Source organism: Phocoena sinus, chromosome 13 (genome assembly GCF_008692025.1).
Source record: "Phocoena sinus isolate mPhoSin1 chromosome 13, mPhoSin1.pri, whole genome shotgun sequence".
In the NCBI taxonomy this organism is placed as follows: domain Eukaryota; kingdom Metazoa; phylum Chordata; class Mammalia; order Artiodactyla; family Phocoenidae; genus Phocoena; species Phocoena sinus.
The window spans coordinates 64,230,472-64,249,865 of NC_045775.1; the positions used below are offsets into that span (position 1 = coordinate 64,230,472).

General features: G+C 45.8%; 1 protein-coding gene across 8 annotated transcripts in view; it reads left to right on the plus strand.

Moving 5' to 3' along the window:
• The window catches only part of TET3 (tet methylcytosine dioxygenase 3), a 113,863-nt gene that overhangs the window by 52,125 nt on the left and 42,344 nt on the right, over positions 1 to 19,394 (plus strand). For all 8 annotated transcript variants that reach the window (XM_032653274.1, XM_032653273.1, XM_032653275.1 and 5 more), the window contains one exon: positions 3,404 to 5,519. In XM_032653274.1, the coding sequence (XP_032509165.1) occupies positions 3,404 to 5,519 (2,116 nt within the window). The remainder of the gene's footprint in view (positions 1 to 3,403; positions 5,520 to 19,394) is intronic.

A 19,394-nucleotide genomic window follows, 5' to 3' on the forward strand; every position in this document is an offset into this window, starting at 1 on the left:
GTGGCGCAGTGGTTGAGGGTCCGCCTGCCTGCCGATGCAGGGGACACGGGATCGTGCCCTAGTCTGGGAAGATCCCACATGCCGCGGAGCAGCTGGGCCCGTGAGCCATGGCCGCTGAGCCTGCGTGTCCGGAGCCTGTGCTCCGCAACGGGAGAGGCCGCAACAGTGAGAGGCCCGTGTACCGCAGGGGAAAAAAAAAAAAAATCCTTTTAGTTGTCTTGAGCATTTGGGGAAGCCTCAGCTCATGCAGCATTAGTCTTCCTGACACTGTTCTTGTAAATCCATGCTACTCTCTCATGTTCTTGTTTATGCATGCTTCTTCTGTCTTTTATACATAAACATGTAAACATGTAAAGTTTGATCATTTCAGATTTTGTAGCCTTTGCAGCCACGTTAGTTTAGGTTTCAAAGAAGGAAGGAAGGGAGAACTGGGTGATCAGCCACATTCCTGGAGGAAAGGTATTTGTTCCTAGTTTCTAGTTCTGAAAGATAGTCGTCTTCCACCGGCGTCAGGGAGAGGCTGGCGTATTCCACGGCCTGTGGGGCAGACGGACGGTGGACTGGGCGGGAGGCACAGAAGTCATTATGATTGGGCTCTTGTCTTGAAGGAACTACCATCTGGTGGGGGGAGGCAGCTGCTTGGCAGGTGATAAGTGCTAATAGAGGCATGTTTAAGGTGCCGTGGGAGCCTAGGGGAAGGAGCATCGGTCAATCTGCGAACCAGGTCAGAGAGGAGGTGACATTGAGCTGATGCTTGAGGGGATAAGCCGAAGAGACCTCACAGAAGCTGGGAAGGGCATTCCAGGCAATGAGAACTGCATGTGCAAAGCTCAGAAAAGCATGTTGGAAAAGCATGAGGGTCCTTAGTGGCCAGAATTGGGGCAGTGATGAGAATGAGATGGGAACCACAGGCTGGGGCCTCTGCTCATCTCCCAGAGGCCTGTCCCAAATCCCAGCTCCCCGCTACCGCTTTGGAGCCCATGATGGCCACGTTTGACAATCTGGGGACTAGTATCATTTAACCATCTGTTTAATATACTGTATGTTCTACCTGAGGGACTAATTTCTTTTTTACAGGTCTTTTTAAAAAATTTATTTGTTTTGTTTATTTATTTTTGGCTGCATTGGGTCTTAGTTGCTGCACGCGAGCTTTCTCTAGTTGTGGCCAGCGGGGGCTACCCTTCGTTGCGGTGCACGGGCTTCTCATCGCAGTGGCTTCTCTTGTTGCGGAGCGTGGGCTCTAGGCGCGCGGGCTTCAGTAGTTGTGGCTCGCAGGCTCTAGAGCGCAGGCTCGGTAGTTGTGGCGCATGGGCTTAGTTGCTCCGCTGCATGTGGGATCTTTCCGGACCAGGGATCGAACCCACGTCTGCTGCATTGGCAGGCGTATTCTTAATCACTGCGCCACCAGGGAAGTCCCCTAATTTCTCTTTTAACTTTTTATTTTGATAGAATTTTAAAAACTTGTAGAAAAGGTTAAAGAAGAGTACCTGGGACTCCTGTATACCCAAATTGTTTACATTTTGCCGTATTTGCTTTATCATTTTCTCTATGTGAATATATTTTTATGTATGCATATACTTTTTTTCTGAACCATTTGAGATTAAGCTGGAGATACCCTTTATCCTTAAATGCTTCAGTGTATGTGTTCTAAGGACAAGGACATTCTTTTACATAACCATAGTATAGTCATCCATGTCCAGAACACAGAGATTGATGTGATATGATCTTATCCACATCCATATTCAAATTTCATCAGTTGTCCCAATGATGTACTTTATAGCTATTTCCCCCCACTCCAAGATCTAACCCAGGAGCATGCATTTTGCTGTCTCTTTAGTCTGGTGTCAGCTGGGAGAGATGTTTGTTTTTCTTGTCTTTGAAATTTTTGGAGAGAACAATCCAGGTGTTTTCTAGCATACCCTTTAGTTTCAGTTTATCTGACGTTTCCTATGATTAGATTTAAGGTTATATGTTCTGGCTGCACGTCTGCGTGGGTGATGTTATATTCTTCTTCTCAATGTTATCATATCAAGAGACACACGATGTTGGTTTTTTCCCAATATTGGTGATGATGATAACTTTGATCATTTGGTAAAGGTGGTGTCAGCCAGATTTATTTCTCCACTATAAAGTTGCTATTGTATTTAAGTTATTTTTGAAGAGGTGTTTTTCGTGTTGTTTTTTTGTTGTTTTTTTTTTTGCGGTACGCGGACCTCTCACTGTTGTGGCCTCTCCCGTTGCGGAGCACAGGCTCCGGACGCGCAGGCTCAGCAGCCATGGCTCACGGGCCCAGCCACTCCGTGGCATGTGTGATCCTCCCGGACCGGGGCACGAACCCGTGTCCCCTGCATCGGCAGGCGGACTCTCAACCACTGCGCCACCAGGGAAGCCCTGAAGAGATGTTTTGAGGCCATGTATATATACTGTGCTTCATCAAGCTTTCACCTGCTATTCGTAGCATCCACTGATGAGTTTCTAAATCCTTCTATATCCTTCTATATTTTTCATTGGCATTCTACTGTAAGGAAGATCTTTCCTTTCCGGTGGGATGAGTTCTTGCAAACTCAGATCTGCCTCGTATTACCTTTTAACTTGCTGGACTGGACTCTGGACCCACTTCCTCTTGTGCTCTCCCCCTTCAGTGTGCTTTGGGTGGACATTAGATGAATAATGGTGTTCCCTGGGAAGCTTGGATCTTCTTCCAAGCAGCACCTCACTTGTCATTGGCATGACTGGCTTGGCGTGGGGCTGAACACACACTGTACTGGATGATCAGAGTTTCCTCAGGCCTAGGGCTGGGGTGGGAATGTTGTCTTGTCAGCTCTCTGAGTTCAGCCTGAGCTTAAGCGAGGACAGTAATGGGCAGAGAAAAGAACTGTGGGTTCCTTCCCCTGAGAAGCCATGACTGATTCCTTGTGCAGGCTGAATTCGTTAGTCAAAGCTGCTCCTTCCCCGCCCGTTCACACACGGACTTCGCACTTCTGGTGCATTGTCACACGGATGCTTGGTTAGCTTTCTTTTCCTCCTGACAAAAAACAAAGGTCCTGGTGTCGCTTTGGTCATTGTGAGTTAAAGACCTCTTTGTGTGTCCTCGACAAATGCCTGGTTTCAGGGGAGTTTCATCGGTGTGATCAACGTGAGGCTCGGAAAGGGTCTGAGCAGCATTCAGAATTCTGCGTTAGGCTCTCTTCTGCAAGACCTGCTCTCTGTTTCTGCAGTGCAGCCAGCTGAGAAATGAGGTGTGAGAAGATGAGCTGAGGTTCAGGCTCTCTCAGAGACAGGGAGGGTTTGCAAGGAAAGCAGGGTTAGTTGTGCCTCTGAGTGGTGTGGTGCAGGATAGTGCTTTTCAAATACTGTGGCTCATCTTTTCCCCTTTTGTCCCTCCTCCTCTCTCTCTCTTCAGACAGGCTCAGAGCTCAGCCCAGTTGATGGACCTGTTCCAGGTCAGATGGACTCAGGGCCAGTGTACGATGGGGACTCACGGCAGCTAAGCGCCTCAGGGGCGCCAGTCAATGGTGCTAGAGAACCTGCTGGACCCAGTTTGCTGGGCACTGGGGGTCCTTGGCGAGCAGAGCAGAAGCCCGACTGGGACGTGACCCCAGGACCAGCTCATACTGCTCGCCTGGAAGATGCCCACGATCTGGTGGCCTTTTCGGCTGTGGCCGAAGCTGTGTCCTCTTATGGGGCCCTTAGCACCCGGCTCTATGAAACCTTCAACCGTGAGATGAGTCGCGAAGCTGGGAACAACAGCAGGGGACCCCGGTCAGGGCCCGAGAGCTGCTCTGCTGGCAGCGAAGACCTTGACACGCTGCAGACGGCCCTGGCCCTCGCTCGGCATGGCATGAAACCACCCAACTGCAACTGCGATGGCCCAGAATGCCCTGACTACCTCGAGTGGCTGGAGGGGAAGATCAAGTCTGTGGTTGTGGAGGGAGGGGAGGAACGGCCCAGGCTCCCAGGGACTCTGCCTGCTGGTGAGGCTGGTCTTCTGGCGCCAATCACCAGGCCACTCCTCAGCTCTGAGGTCGCTCATATACCTCCTCCTCCGGAGGGCCTGCCCCTGTCCCAGAGTGCCCTGAGTATCGCCAAGGAAAAAAACATCAGCCTGCAGACCGCCATTGCCATCGAGGCCCTCACACAACTGTCCTCTGCCCTCCCCCAACCTTCTCATGCCGCCTCCCAGGCTTCTTGCCCCCTTCCTGAGGCCTTGTCCCCTCCTGCCCCTTTCAGACCTCCCCAGTCCTACCTCCGGGCTCCGTCGTGGCCTGTGGTCCCTCCTGAAGAGCACCCATCCTTTGCTCCTGATAGCCCTGCCTTCCCTACAGCAACTCCTAGAACAGAGTTTCCTGAAGCCTGGGGCACTGACACCCCACCAACAACTCCCCGGAGCTCTTGGCCCATGCCCCGCCCAAGCCCTGATCCCATGGCTGAACTGGAGCAGTTGTTGGGCAGTGCCAGTGATTACATCCAGTCAGTATTCAAGCGGCCCGAGGCCCTGCCCAGCAAGCCCAAGGTCAAGGTCGAGGTACCCTCTTCCTCCCCATCCCCCATTCTCCAAAGGGAGGCCCCCACACCGTCCTCAGAGCCCGATTCCCACCAGAAGGCCCAGACGGCCCTGCAGCAGCACCTCCACCATAAGCGCAGTCTCTTCCTGGAACAGGCCCACGATGCCTCCCTCCCCCCTCCCTCGGAGCCTCCTCCCGGCTGGTGGGCACCACCCAGCTCACCTGCCTCACAGCCATCCGACAGACCACCCAAGGAGAAGAAAAGGAAGCCCCTGGCACCAGCTGGAGGTCTCGTGGGAACAGACAAAGCTGGCCCTGGGATCAAGCCCAGTGTCCGGAAGTCCATTCACATCAAGAAGTCCAGGCCACGGGAAGCACAGCCCCTCTTCCCACCTCTGCGGCAAATCATCCTGGAAGGGCTGAGGCCCCCAGCCTCTGAGGACGCGCAGGCACCTGCCCCTGTTCCTGCCTCACAGGGCTCTGCTGTCCCCCTGCCCCCAGAACCTTCTCTTGCGCTATTTGCACCTAGTCCCTCCGGGGACAGCCTGCTGGCCCCTACTCAGGAAATGAGGTCTCCCAGCCCCATGGCAACCCTGCAGCCAGGCTCCGCTGGCCCTCTTCCCCCTGCCGATGACAAGCTGGAAGAGCTCATCCGGCAGTTTGAGGCTGAATTTGGGGATAACTTTGGGCTTCCCGGCCCCCAGTCTGTGCCCATTCAGGACCCCGAGAACCAGCCAACCTGTCTCCCAGCCCCCGAGAGCCCTTTTGCTACGCGCTCTCCCAAGCAAATCAAGATCGAATCTTCAGGGGCTGTGACTGTGCTTTCAACCACCTGCTTCCATGCAGAGGAGGGAGGCCAGGAGGCCACCCCGACCAAGGCTGAGAACCCACTCACACCCACCCTCAGTGGCTTCCTGGAGTCACCTCTTAAGTACCTGGACACACCCACCAAGAGTCTGCTGGACACACCTGCCAAGAGAGCCCAGGCCGAGTTCCCCACCTGTGACTGCGTAGGTAAGTCCTCCTGGGTGTCAGTCAGGGAAGGGCAAGGGGATGCGACCTGGCAGACTTGGATTTCTAGGCACTGTCTTTTATCCGGAAAACATCCACCATGTGCCAGACACCGCACCGGGGCCTGTGGACACAGAATTGAGCCCCAGGCTAGTGGAGAAGGCATTGAAGGAAGCTGATGGTGATGCCGTGTGGCGTATCGTGCGTCAGTGGAGGTGCTTTGTCGTACAGATGGAGGTGACGGCATCGTGGAAGCCTTCCTGTGGGAGGTGGTGCTTGTGCTGAGGCTGAGGGCTGTCGGGTAGAAAGAAGACATGCTGAGAAGAGGGAATAGCTTGGGCAACAGCTTGGTGGCTGTGACAGGGTAGTGCTTATTTAGAGGGCTTATGCTCTGGGGGAGCGAAAGGGGAGGAGTCTGTGTGGAGATGAGCAAAAGGGGGCTAGAGAGGTGGGCAGGGGCCAGATCTTGCAGGGCCCAGCGAGCCACGGTCGGGCGTTTGACTTGATCTCTGGTGATACATCGTGAGCTCCTGAGGGTTTTAAAGCAAGTGATGACCAGTCATCACCTGGTGCTTCTGAAAGACTATTCCGGCTTGTGGTGGGGAGGAAAGGCTGGCGGGGGAGCCTGTAAGAAAGGTATTGTCGTGAGCCAGGCAAGAAATAACAAGGGCCTGTACTGAAAGAGTAGGTGGGCAGAGGCTGCAGAGTGAGTGGCCTCTGAGGAGGGGGGCTGTGGGGATGCAGACGGCTCAGGTCTCCGCCTTGGTGGTGGGGGGCACTGAGAACACGCGTGTGGAGAAGTGGTGAGTTCTGTTCGGACCGACTGAGCTTGAAGGGGCTGAGAGATTGGAGATCGGGCTCTGAGTTACGGGTTTGGATGTAGTTAGCATTCAGGTGATGGTTGAAGCCATGGTGTGGGTGAGAGCACTGAGGAATTGGGTCTGTTTCTGAGCCTTGTCTTCTGGAATAGAAGTAGGGACCCGGGCCTCTGAGGACTGTTCCTGGGGATGTCAGCTGTCTCCAGGGGGGTCGTGGATGCCTCAGGAAACGCCAGGTCCACTCTAAGCTGTGGTCCTCTGCTACTTACCAAGCATTCCGTAAAAGATGTGTGTGTTTCAGATGTTGGCAGAAAACACGATGCTGATGAAGAGCATGTTGAATTGTGATTTTATGAGACACAAATAGGTCTTGTGAAAAGCCTGTCTTCTCTGCTTGTTTAAATACACTAATATCCGGTCAACTGTGTGATCTGTTGGGATGTTGTACCCCAGTTAGTAAGGAGAAGCTGGGCTGTCCCGTCCACTCCAGCTACCCCAGAATCCTGGTGTACAAGACAGTGGGGCCAGTGACAAAGAATCACTTGGGGAACAAGGAAGAGTTGGCCCCAGTGCTTCTCTCTGGGGGGAACAGATGTGCAGCATCCTGCCAAAGGCTCCCAGACGTGCTCTGAGATTGTGGTTTCCACCGAGGGCTGACCCTCTTCGTTACCGGGTTTAATAATGATGTGGCTCTGAATGCCCCTCATGTCCTGCCATTTGGGAGAGACTTGTTCTGATCATAGGAATTGGGGCCCCACTTTCACTCTTTGTGTTTTTATGTGTCTGGCCTATCTTCCTGTGTTTAGGGCCTCATTTGCTCTTTCTCCCCCTCCGGGGTAGGAAATATTCTTTTATAGGGGCTGAGGACATAATTGATGCGTAATAAATATTTTAATCGTGGGATTCAATTATGTAGATATTACGTTTGGTCAAGCTAGTTTTTTTTTTTTTTTTTTTTTTTTTTTTGCGGTACGCGGGCCTCTCACTGCTGTGGCCTCTCCCGCTGCGCAGCACAGGCTCCGGACGCGCAGGCTCAGCGGCCATGGCTCACGGACCCAGCCGCTCCGCGGCATGCGGGATCTTCCCGGACCGGGGCACGAACCCGTGTCCCCTGCATCGGCAGGCGGACTCTCAACCACTGCGCCACCAGGGAAGCCCTAGTTTTTTTATTTAATTTGAATTTTAATCCCATCACTTCCTCATGCCGAAAATGAAAGTGCTAATAGTACCCTTTCACCAGGGTTCATCTGAGGATTAAATTAGTTGATATGTATAAAGCCCTCAGGACTGTGACTGGCATGTAGGAAGAACTGTAAGAGTGCTTAGCTGTTACCAAGCCTATCAAGTGCAAAAAAGCAAGAAAAAGGCGTAAAAACATATGTGTTATGAAGGGAGAAAAGCGTTGGCTGTTACTTTATTCATCAGTCATTTATTGTTTACCTAGCCCAGTCCCAGTGGCCAATAAGATAAAAATTAAGAGAAACGGTTCATCTTTGAAGGACTTTGTGGTTTGCTTGAAGAGACAACACAAACAATGAAATATCCAGTCGCCCAGTCAGCAGGTATCCGCCAGGCGTCTGTGCTGTCATACGGAAGTGGTTGAACTGTCAGAGTGCTCTGAAATACCAGGCTTGGTTGTCATCATGGAGGGTAATGCTTTACTTAGGAAACTGTTCAGAGCTGGGTTTTGAAAACTGTAATGAACACAGATGGGGAGAGGTGAGTAGGTAGCCACTCCAGACTGAGGAATTTATGAGCACCGTCTAGGAGCAGACATGAGAAAGCTCGCATGAGGTAAGGCCACTAGCACACAGCGGACCCGAACCCTCAGTGTTCTCCTGAATTCCTTAGGCCAGAGGAGCCCCCTAGCAGCGGGGACCAGTCTCAGCTAGTGAGCAAAAGCGCAGGCAGTAGACTGTCAGCATCAGAGAAACCCAGTGTGGCAATGCTGGCAACCTGTTGCCTTGGCAGGCAGGTGGATGGCAGGAACAGTGGGCAAGAGGTAAGGTGAGCCACCACCACCAATCATTTGTTGCTCCCATTTGTATTTTATTTATATGTGATACAGATAAAATATTTGTATGCTAACGTAAACAAAGAATTAGAAGCAAACCCACCTCGTGTTGTTAAATGTTAAATTACGGGAAAACACTGAAGTGAAAACAGCAGACACAAAGAGTATTTAAATGATCAGCTCACCTAGGTTAAAAAAAATAGAGAAAAGACTGGAAGGAAATATACCGCCAGTGGTTGTATCACTGTTCAGACTGTGGGTGACTTTTCCCTCATTACGTTTTCTGAATTTTCTCTAATGAAATATGTATTTTATAATCAAGAAATATTTTTGACAGTACCTCCTCCTGGAAGTAGCACAGAAGAGTGAAGAGTGATAGTCTTGTGGCAGGAGACCACTTAGGAAGCTACTGAGAATAGCGATAACAACCACAACAACAGTAACAGAATATGAAACACTTGCCCTATTCCAGGCACTGTACCAAGTGCTTTGCAGTCACTACCTCATTTAATCCTCTGTAACATCTGTATGAGGTGGGTACTGTCAGTAGTTCCATTTGAGTGATGAAGAAAGCAAAATTAGATTCAGTGATTTACCCAAGTCATAGCGCTAGCGGATGGTAGAAGTGAGATTTGAACCTAGGCAGCTGGACCACCATGTCATACTGTGATTAAAGTTGTTTAGCTGAGAAATGAGTCCTTCTGAAACAGTGGTATTAGGCATGAAGAGGGCCAAAGAAGAAAGCATTCACTTGGAAACAGTTTCTGGAGGTGTTGAGGTTGTGTTAGGGAAAGCCTCCGCGTCTGGACAGGTGCTTTCATCAACTGGTTTGATGAACTTGTCTTTGTGAACTCAGGCTCGGGCGGGACAAGGGTTAGGAACGAAGCTTGTTCACTCTGGGATTAATGTTAGCTAGGAACCATCTCATATTCCGGAAACTCGGCCCCTCAACAGTGGTAGATAGAAAGGTGCAGGTTGTAGGTCACTATAATGAAGAATTTTCCGTAGAAGCGACAGTGAAATTTGGAGATGCCATTAAGCACTCGTAACAGGCGGTTTAAGTATGGAAACAACTTTATAGAAACATGGAAAGGTCTTATAGCAAAAGAAACCTAATATTCAAGCTCCATGGTGATTTTTGGCAAATAAGCAATTTGGGCCAATGTGGGCATTACCAGGTAACCAAAAACTGCCAAACACCAAGAGCGTTGTCTTACACTTGTATGAAGATTACAGGTGTTCTGAAGGTATGGATGGGATCCATATCTACTTGTTCTCTGAATCTTGTAAATGCTAGAATTAAAGGTACCCCTTGAGGCTTCAAAGAAATAAATTTAAAAGACATGAAAGGAAATGCTGTACTCCAAAAGGTAGTATGATATGTACAGGCTTGAGAAAACATAGCACAAGTTGAAGTTCTGCATTGAATTATTGGGAGAAGAGAGTACTGATGCATTCCTAATATGTAGGGGCACACATTGGAGATTCCCCTAACCACCACTTAACCTTCCTATAACACTTGTGTCAGAGGCAGGATGACGAACTGCAATGCCTGTTGGCTACGCCCTTTATGTACTTTATCTATTCTCAGAAATGGGGACATTCACAGGGAGAGCCAGCTTAGGACAGGGAATGAGTCCAGATGATGTTTTAGTGGGAAGAGCATCCTTTGAGATCATCTGGTCATCATTTTATAGATAAGGAAACAGGTCTGTGTTAACTTTCAGGTCTTGTCCTGATGTCTCTGAGGAGCAGTCCACAGGTAGCTGGAGACATTTAACCATAGCAAAAGCAATAAACTGAGACATAGATTTTAGAGGTTGTTTTCATAGGAATGCTGTATTTTTATCCAGTTGATCATCCTGCCCTAAAGAAGTAGCCAAAGGTGAACACAAGAAAAACATCTCCTTTGCCTGCCTGAAGCATGGTAAAAGTTCGGGTGAGGGAGGGATGTTGCCCAGCAGACGTGGCTGATAGCAGCACCCACTGGGTGACTTCAGTATGAGCCACAGTTCTGAACAGGGGGACACAGAGACTGACCTCCGTTTACAGTAAAGTCTGTTTCCTATAGTTTTTATGAGAATGTGTTTTCCTCCTTCGTATGCAGCTTGAGATGAATAGGAACTTCATGTCTTTTAAATATTTTTTTGGCAATAGAGTATTTGTATACCAGTATAAAGTGGGGAGTAAGACTCTGGGTAGGAGGGTATCAGAAAGAACTTCCTGGATCAAGCGATGTCTTATGTGAGTTTTAAAGGATAAGCAGAAGTTTAATAGATTAATAGGGAGAAAGTAGAGTGTTCTAGGCAAAGGGACATGAAGATTATAGAGATGAAAAATACACGAAAAAACACATGAAGATGTGTAGGCGAGAAAACATGGAGAAATACAAGTAGTTCTGGTATGACTGGTGTGTTAGATGAAAGATTGGGAGTGGCTGGAGAGGAGAGTTTCAGGGCATGAGAGGATGATACCAAAGGCAGAGAGTTTGCAAGCACAGGCAAGAAATTATGTGTGCCTGAAGTAAGAATGACATTGAGTAGGAGGAAGGAGAGGAGGAGTGGATAAAAGAAAGAATGAGAGAAAGAACTAATTGGTTCAGTGACCTGTTGAATGTAGGAGTAAAGAAGAAGCAGTCACAGATGACTCCTGAGGTTCCAGGTTGGATGATTGGGTAGATGGTGGTGCCATTCACCAGGATTTGAAATACTGGCAGGGAAGCAAGTTTGGATATATGACTTTGAGATGTCTGGGGGACCAGCAGGTGTGCATCCAGTTGGATCTGTGAATCAGAGGTTCTTCAGCAAACTGATGGTAGTTGAAGTCTCAGTTATAGACAGTTCACCAGGCTGACTATGTAGATCAAGAATGGAGGATACCGGGACTTCCCTGGTGGCGCAGTGGATGGTACTCCGTGCTCCCAATGCAGGGGGCCCGGGTTCGATCCCTGGTCAGGGAACTAGATCCCACACCCGTGCTGCAACTAGGAGTTCGCATGCCGCAACTAAGGAGCCTGCCTGCAGCAACTAAGACCCGGTGCAACCAAATAAATAAATATTAAAAAAAAGAAAAAAGAATGGAGGATACTATCTTTTAGGGTAGAGAATCTCAAACAGGAGGCCATGAGGGAAGTATGGAAGAGATGTGGGAAGAAACTGAGGAGAGGATAGGTTAGAACAAAGGGAAAGTTTGGGAGAGCCAACAACATCACTACTGAAGAAGGGTCAATATTTAATGTCTTACGTGATTTGTTATTATATGCATATTAGTCTTTTCGGTTAAATCCCAGGTTCCTTAAGAACAGGGACTCAATGTTGTATTTCTAAAACATCTAAACTGGTGCTGATCACATGGTGGTGCTCTACGTATTTTTTGGTCAACTGGTCAGCCTTATTCTACCTCCATATTAAGTTCTACAAAGACGTCAGATAGGTTTGGGCATGATCTCCTTACCTTTAATCTTTGTCATCAGTGAGTAGTGTGCCCATTGGTTTTTTTTTTTATTTTAATTAACTTATTTATTTATTTATTTTTGGCTGCGTTGGGACTTCGTTGCTGCTTGCGGGCTTTCTCTAGTTGCGGCGAGTGGGGGCCACTCTTCATTGCGGTGGGCAGGCTTCTCATTGTGGTGGTTTCTCTCGTTGCAGAGCACAGGCTCTAGGCATGCGGGCTTCAGTAATTGTGCGCGGGCTGAGTAGTTGTGGTGCGCGGGCTCAGTACTCGTGGCTCACAGGCTCTAGAGCACAGGCTCAGTAGTTGTGGCGGACGGGCTTAGTTGTTCAGCGACATGTGGGATCTTCCTGGACCAGGGCTCGAACCTGTGTCCCCTGCACTGGCAGGCGGATTCTTAACCCCTGCGCCACCAGGGAAGCCCGAGTGTGCCCATTGTTATGAAAGTCTTTCTGCTACCAGCAGACCCATCATGCTGCCCATGAACTCACAGGCAGATGACCTGAGATTTTAGTTTTAAAAAAGTTCACCTGGCACACCTGATCCAGGGTGGGGCCCAACCATCTGCCTGCCCATGGTGTGGATTTGTGATTGCCAGGAGGCAAAGTTCTAGCAGTCAGTTATTGACTTTCATGCAAGTGGAATTAGTTATATAAACTTAAGGTGTTTGGCTTTACGTCCACTAAAATTACATCAGGAAACTGGAGCATTATATAGGAAAAAGGAGATGGGTACAGTAAAACCTTTGTGTGATTTTGACACCTATGCATTAATTGTACACCAGTTATCAACCGTCTCTTTTTATCAATGTCATAAAGAAAAGAAATGCCTCAGCCTATACCTATACCTGGCTGTGAGGTTCCCCACTGGGAAAGTGTGGGTGCCCTAGTCTCTGTGTAGAGAGGTGGTAGAGAAGGTGGAAGGTTCATTTAGAAATTAAGGACCCCTCTTTCTGCTAGGTAGTAATGAGTAGTTTCTTGTGTTTAATATCTCTTGCTGATGGCACAAAGGATACATTTCATTCTCTCCCCAGACTAGTGCAAAAGTGGAACAGATCATATTTTTCTATTTTGAGTATAAAATTAAGTGCACAGGGAAAAAAAAAAAGCACCTAGGGCCACATAACCAGCATTTCCTCAAAAATTGGATCTTGTTCTCCTGAGCTCTACCCCAGAGCTTTCTACTATGTATTTTAGGAAAAAAACGTCACTTCCCTCACTGCTCAAAGAGAGACGTAAAAGAGATTTTACTTTAGGAAGAGTTGAGCCATTTCCCTGCCCTGTCACTTAACCTCTATGGAAAAGGAAGAAATAGTACACTGGGGACTAAAAGGAAAAATGATGACTTAACAGTAAGATAGCAAAATACTCCTTTTCTGAGACCTGGTGAAAGGGACCAAGACAAACAAAAATGTAAGAGGAAATTTCATCAACTGAAATTTGAAAATGGCCCCACTCTTAAACTATGAATTCCAAGTGCTGTCTGCCAGCTAAAGATCAATTTGAATTGAAAACAGTGATGACATGAGGTATATACAACTCCCAGGGTTAGGAAAAACAATAGTGGAGGCTCAAAAGGACTCCGCAACTTGGAGAGATGGGCTGGAGACCACACATCTAGAAAGCATGCACTTTGGAAAGTCTCCTTTTCCTGCTCTTCTCCAGTTTCTGATGGGGTTAAGGTCTGGGGTGAGGATGGTTGGCTGGAGAATATGAGAAGCCATCTTAGGAGCCAGCTTTGTAGCCAAGGGCCAACAGCACCAAACAAAGGCCATTGTGTAGAGAAAAATATTTGCTGAACCACCAAACAAAAATTCTGCAAACCATGGGGCTTTATTTTAACTTGATGTCTTGTCAGAGTGACCAGCCCACTCCCATATGAGGAAATAAACCAAAATCTTAGCATCAGGACAGAGCACAGCCCAAGCCTCCACACACAAACATACATACAGATTGAGAGGCATGGGCTCCAAAAAACAGAGGGCATATAGAGATGACATTTCCCAGCTGCAGCTGTCCACAGCCAGCCCCAGATCCTCATAGGCCGCTGAACTTTTGAACTAATAATTGAAACCTCTACAACATCTAATTCTCTAAGCTTAATTTCTAAGGGAAGAATTTGAGTAGTGTCCAGGTAAATACAGAAGAATAGGGAGATTCTACACATTCTGCTTTTGGGCAAATGAGTCTAGACTGGTGGCTTTCAACGGAGTGCCTTTTTTTTTTGTTTTGTTTTTTTTGTTTTTTTTTTTTTCCGGAGTGCCATTTTACCCCTCATCACCCCAGGAGACATTTGGCAATGTCTGAGGACATTTTTGGTTATCACACCAGTGTGGTTCTACTGGCATCTAGTGGACAGAGGCCAGGGATGCTGTTAAACATTCTTCAGTGCACAGGACGCCCCCCCCACCCCCCACCCCCCCACCACCGCCCCAATAAAGAATTATCTAGTCCAAAGTGTCAATAGTGCCAAGGGGGAGAAAGCCGGGAGCTAAACTCCATTGAAAGACCAATTAACAAGCAAACAAACAAAAAATTTAACGTGCAACCCATTCAGATTCTGTGGGGAAAAGTAGAAGGATTAAATATAATATTCAAGTGAAGACTTAACTTACATTAGGAAAGACAAGAAGAGTTTGAACAACTAATTTATACCTTCAAGAAAGTTGCCTAAAATGTTCATTGTGAAACCAGAAATGAAAGATGAGGTCCTAGATTAAAGTGACAAAGAAGTCACAAGATGTATGAATTCAACTGCAGAAATGTGCCATTTCACAAAGCACTTCTAGTACACTAGAAGCTGCAAAAAGCAGAATCAGAGTTACAGAAAAAGCCAGTCAGTGAGGAAGAAGGACAGGCTTGAAAGACTGCTCCAAAGTAGAAGAAGAAGATAGAAATGAACATAATCAGAGTGGAGATAAGGGATACAGAAGAGAGGCAGGAGGGATCCTCCACAGATTCGTTCTGTCGGGAATATTGGGAACATTTGCTGGTGTTTTCCAGCAAAGATCATGAAACAAATTGAACACAGGCAAGAGTCAAAGATAAAATAGAAAATGTTTTTTAAATGAAAGAAGATGAATAAAAATGGACAAATAATGATCTGGATGAACTTCAGGATGAATTCCAAGGATGAAGAATTCCCTACAAATAAATTAACCAAAAATTAAGTTGGTCATACATACTTGGATTTTTAAATTTTTTTTTTTTTTTTTACCACTTAAGATATACTTTTCAAAAACATTCTCTTAGGGACTTCCCTCATGGTCCAGTGGGTAAGACTCTGAGCTCCCACTGCAGGGGCCCGGGTTCAATCCCTGGTTGGGAAGCTGGATCCCGCATGCATGCCGCAACGAAGATCCCACGTGCTGCTGCAGCTAAGACCTGGCGCAGCCTAAATAAGTAAATTAATTAAAAAAAAAAGTTTTTTTTAAGTTTAATTTTTTAAAAGCATTCTCTTAATTGAAACACATACTGGAAGGTATATAAATTGTAAGCATACCTCGGAGATACTGTGGGTTTGGTTCCAGACCACTGCAATAAAGTGAATATCACATTAAAGCGAGTCCCATGGAATTTTTGGTTTCCCAGTGCTCGTAAAAGTTATGTTTGCACTATACCGTAGTCTGTTAGGGGTGTAATAGCACTATATCTAAAAAAAAAACAAAAAAAGTACCTTAATTTAAATACTTTATTGCTAAAAAATGCTAACTATCACCTGAGACTTAAGTGAGTTGTAGGTTTTTTTGCAATAGTAACATCAAAGATCGCAGATTACCGTAACAAGTACAATAATAATGAAAAAGTTTGAAATATTGTGAGAATTACCAAAACGTGACACAGAGACATGAAGGGAAGCAAAGGCTGTTGGAAAAATTGCACTGATAGACTTGCTTACCGCAGGTTTGTCAGAAAGCTTCAATTTGTAAAAAACATAGTATCTGCAAAACACAATAAAATGACGTATGCCTGTACAGTTTTACAAAAAGCATGTACTTGTGTAACCACATCTAGATCAAGAAACAGAACTTCACCATCACGTCAGAAACCTCCATATGCCCCCACCCAGTCACTTACACCTGACTCCCTAAAGCAAAGTATGGCCTGCAGACCAAGTCTGGTTAACATCTGTGAGCTAAAAACAAGTTTTTTATGTTTTTAAATTGTTTTTAAAAATCAAAAGAAGAATAGTGTTTCATGACTCATGAAAATTATATGATGTTCAGATTTCAATGTCGAAGTTTCAGTGAAACACCATCACCCTCATTTGTTTATGCACTGTCTATGGCTGCTTTTGCTCTACATTAGCAAAGATGCACAGTTGCCACAGACACTGCATTCCCTGCAAAGCCTTAAATGTTTGTCATCTGGCCCTTAACATAAAAAGTCTACTGACTCCTGTCCTAAGGTAAGTACTATTCTAATTTCTAACCACGTTGATCGGTTTGGGCTGTTCTTGAACTTCACATGTATGTATTTTATGTTCTGGCTTCTTTTGTTCAGTGTTGTATTTGTGAGGTTCATCTGTGTTGTGTACCAATATTTGTAGTTCATGCACTCTCATTGCTATATAGTATTCCATTTTATAATATGAATATACCACCATTTATCCATTAGATTGTTGATGGTCTTTTGGATTGTTTCCAATTTGGGGTTATTATGAATCATGCTGCTATAAGACGTTCTTATATACATCCCTTGGTACATGTATGTACACACTTATATACTTCTATTGGGTGTATACCTAGGACTGAAATGGTATGTGTTCAGCTTTTAGTAGGTACTGCCCGTTTTCCAAAGTGGTTGTAGCCGTTTAAACTCCCACCAGCAGTACTCCACATCTAAACCAGCAAATGGTATCAAAAGGCTTTCTGCCATTGTGGTAGGTATATCATCACATCTCATTGTGGCTTTAATTTACCTTTCCCTGATGACTAATATATGTCCTCTTTTGTAGAGTTCAAGCCATTTGCCCATTTCTCTGTTGTGTTTCTGTCTTTTTCTTATTGATCAGTAATGTGAGTTCTTTGTTGGATATATGAATTGCAGTTCTCGGGATATTGAGATAGAATGTTTGGCTTAAGAGTTCTACGCCCAATAAAGTTGCCATTCATGTGTAAAGACCTCATAAAAACATTTCCAAATATATTAGAACTTAAATTTTCTGGAGGTGAATCAAATAAGTAACAGATCGGGGAAGCTGTACTCTGAAGGGGCTGGCAGTGAACGCTAAATGTATAATTTTTCTGAAACAAAAGGTAATGTATTTATTTATACTAGAACTTTGTTTTATATTAAATATCTCTTTTATAATGGGGGGGTGAAATATGTTCACAAGGATACCAACAAAAAGCAGGAGGTAAAGTGAGGGAAGAGGTGTGAGAAATTGTATAAGGGTGCTGACTTCTTTCTTTCCCACAGTACCATTAGCATTACTAAAAGCATACTATAGATTGGTGGGGCAGGGGGAAGTAAAAGAAAATACAAAATCTATTTAAAAAGATAGGAAAGAGGGCTTTCCCTGGTGGCGCAGTGGTTGAGAGTCCGCCTGCTGATGCAGGGGACACGGGTTCGTGCCCCGGTCTGGGAAGGTCCCACATGCCGCGGAGCAGCTGGGCCCGTGAGCCATGGCCGCTGAGCCTGCGCGTCCGGAGCCTGCGCTCTGCAACGGGAGAGGCCGCAACAGTGAGAGGCCCGCGTACCGCAAAAAAAAAAAAAGATAGGAAAGAAAACAAGGAGACATAAACATGGAAAATATAAAATGACAGAAGACCATGTATATGTTACAGTAATGAGTATAAATAGGGTAAACTCATCTACTGGATTTGATTAATAGCACTAGACAGCACTAAGAATGTTAATAAACCTCATTTTACTATGGGAAAACAGAAGCATATATTTGTCACTGATTCAGAGCATATACTATATTCTATAGAACCTCACCCCAACCTTGCAGAGTATTGTCACCTGTCTGGCACTGTAACTAACTACAAGCCCATTGCCACACTAAAGATACATATATAAAATGAGGATATATATATAATGATATATATCCTCATATATATGTAAATATATATACAAATTAGGAGAATTAAATTTGGGAATGTCTACTAGTTTTATAACTAAGCATATTAGGCTGTAAGTCCAGTTTCTTCCCATAGAATATCTTCTCCCCCATACAGACATCTAATCAAGGAAAGGGAAATGCATGTATATGTGTGTATATATGTGTGTTATATATATATATAATCAGGGAAAGGGATGTAATTAAGAAAAACAAGACTTCTAAACAACTACTTGGGATGCCTTGTAAACAGCAAAAGGGAGAGAATGACTTCGGTATTGCTTGACACTTGGAGCTGTGTCTGCCCTTTGTGTGTTAGTGGCCTTCCCAGAGGAACTTGACCATCTATTATAATTTTCAGGTTAGCTTGGTTTTGGAGCTTCATATCTTCTCCCCTAGCTGCTAGGATAGAGTTGCCAAGATTTTCTTCTGAAAATCTCCTTTCTCTGCCTTTAACTGTAATTTTGGGTTTTTCTGATTTGGGACAGAAGGTAATCACCAAAAACTATATTCTAGTTCCAGTGTGACACCCTACAGTCAATCCATTACTTTGACTTTTCTCCAGACAGTAGAAACTTGAAAAGAGCCCAGAAGTTCTGGCATATTCCTGTGTTCTATTTTCCATATAGGCTGTCGTATTCTAGCACCTGTAAAGAGATTTCAGACCACTACTTCCAACACCCATATTCTTACGTTTTCTCTCCCTACACAAACCTTGGTCTCTTTCCCTCCCCCACTTCACATACATCCTTCTATAATCCTCTCTGTCTTATGGTTCAAAACAGTGCATATTTGGAGCAAGTAATTTTTAATCATTTAGTTGAAAAGGATGAAAACATTTAAGCATGGATAGGTTGAGGACTGTACTAGGTACCTTACATATCATCTAATCCTCAACAGATCTAAAATATAGAAACATTACTTTCACTGCTCTAAAGCTCATAAGGGCTGTGTAACTTGGTCACAATCATACAATTTGTTTGGCAGAGCCTAGACAGCAGCTACATACTGAGTTCATATTATACACCAAATACTGCACTTGGCCCTTTATGTATTTTACACAAGAAGGTGTGAGGATTAGAGAGGCTGGGAAGATAACTCATCACAGTTGCCCAGGTCTCTGTAAAATCTATGTTCATTCTGCTGTGACATGGTAACAATAAAAATGTGATACATGCTCTGATATTTTTGTTGTATGAAAGGTGCTCTGGGAGTCCAGAGGGAAAAGGAGAAGTCCAGTAGGGTTTCACAGAAAAGGTGGCATTTAAACTAGGCCTTATGACATGAGTTCTTCCAAAGAAGGAAAGAAATAAAGGCACTGTGGTCAACGAGAAAACGTGTTTCAAGACACAGGAGTATTGCATGGCTGTGTAAAAGAAGCTGTGGTAGCTGTCGCAGGATGCAAGGCTGGGCAGTGTGCAGAGATGGCTCCTCGGGGGCCTTATGGACTGTGTTCTGGAATTTGGGTTCTGTCTTCTGTCTAGCATGGAGTCATCAGTGGGAACTGGTCTGATCAGATTTCTGTTTTGGAAG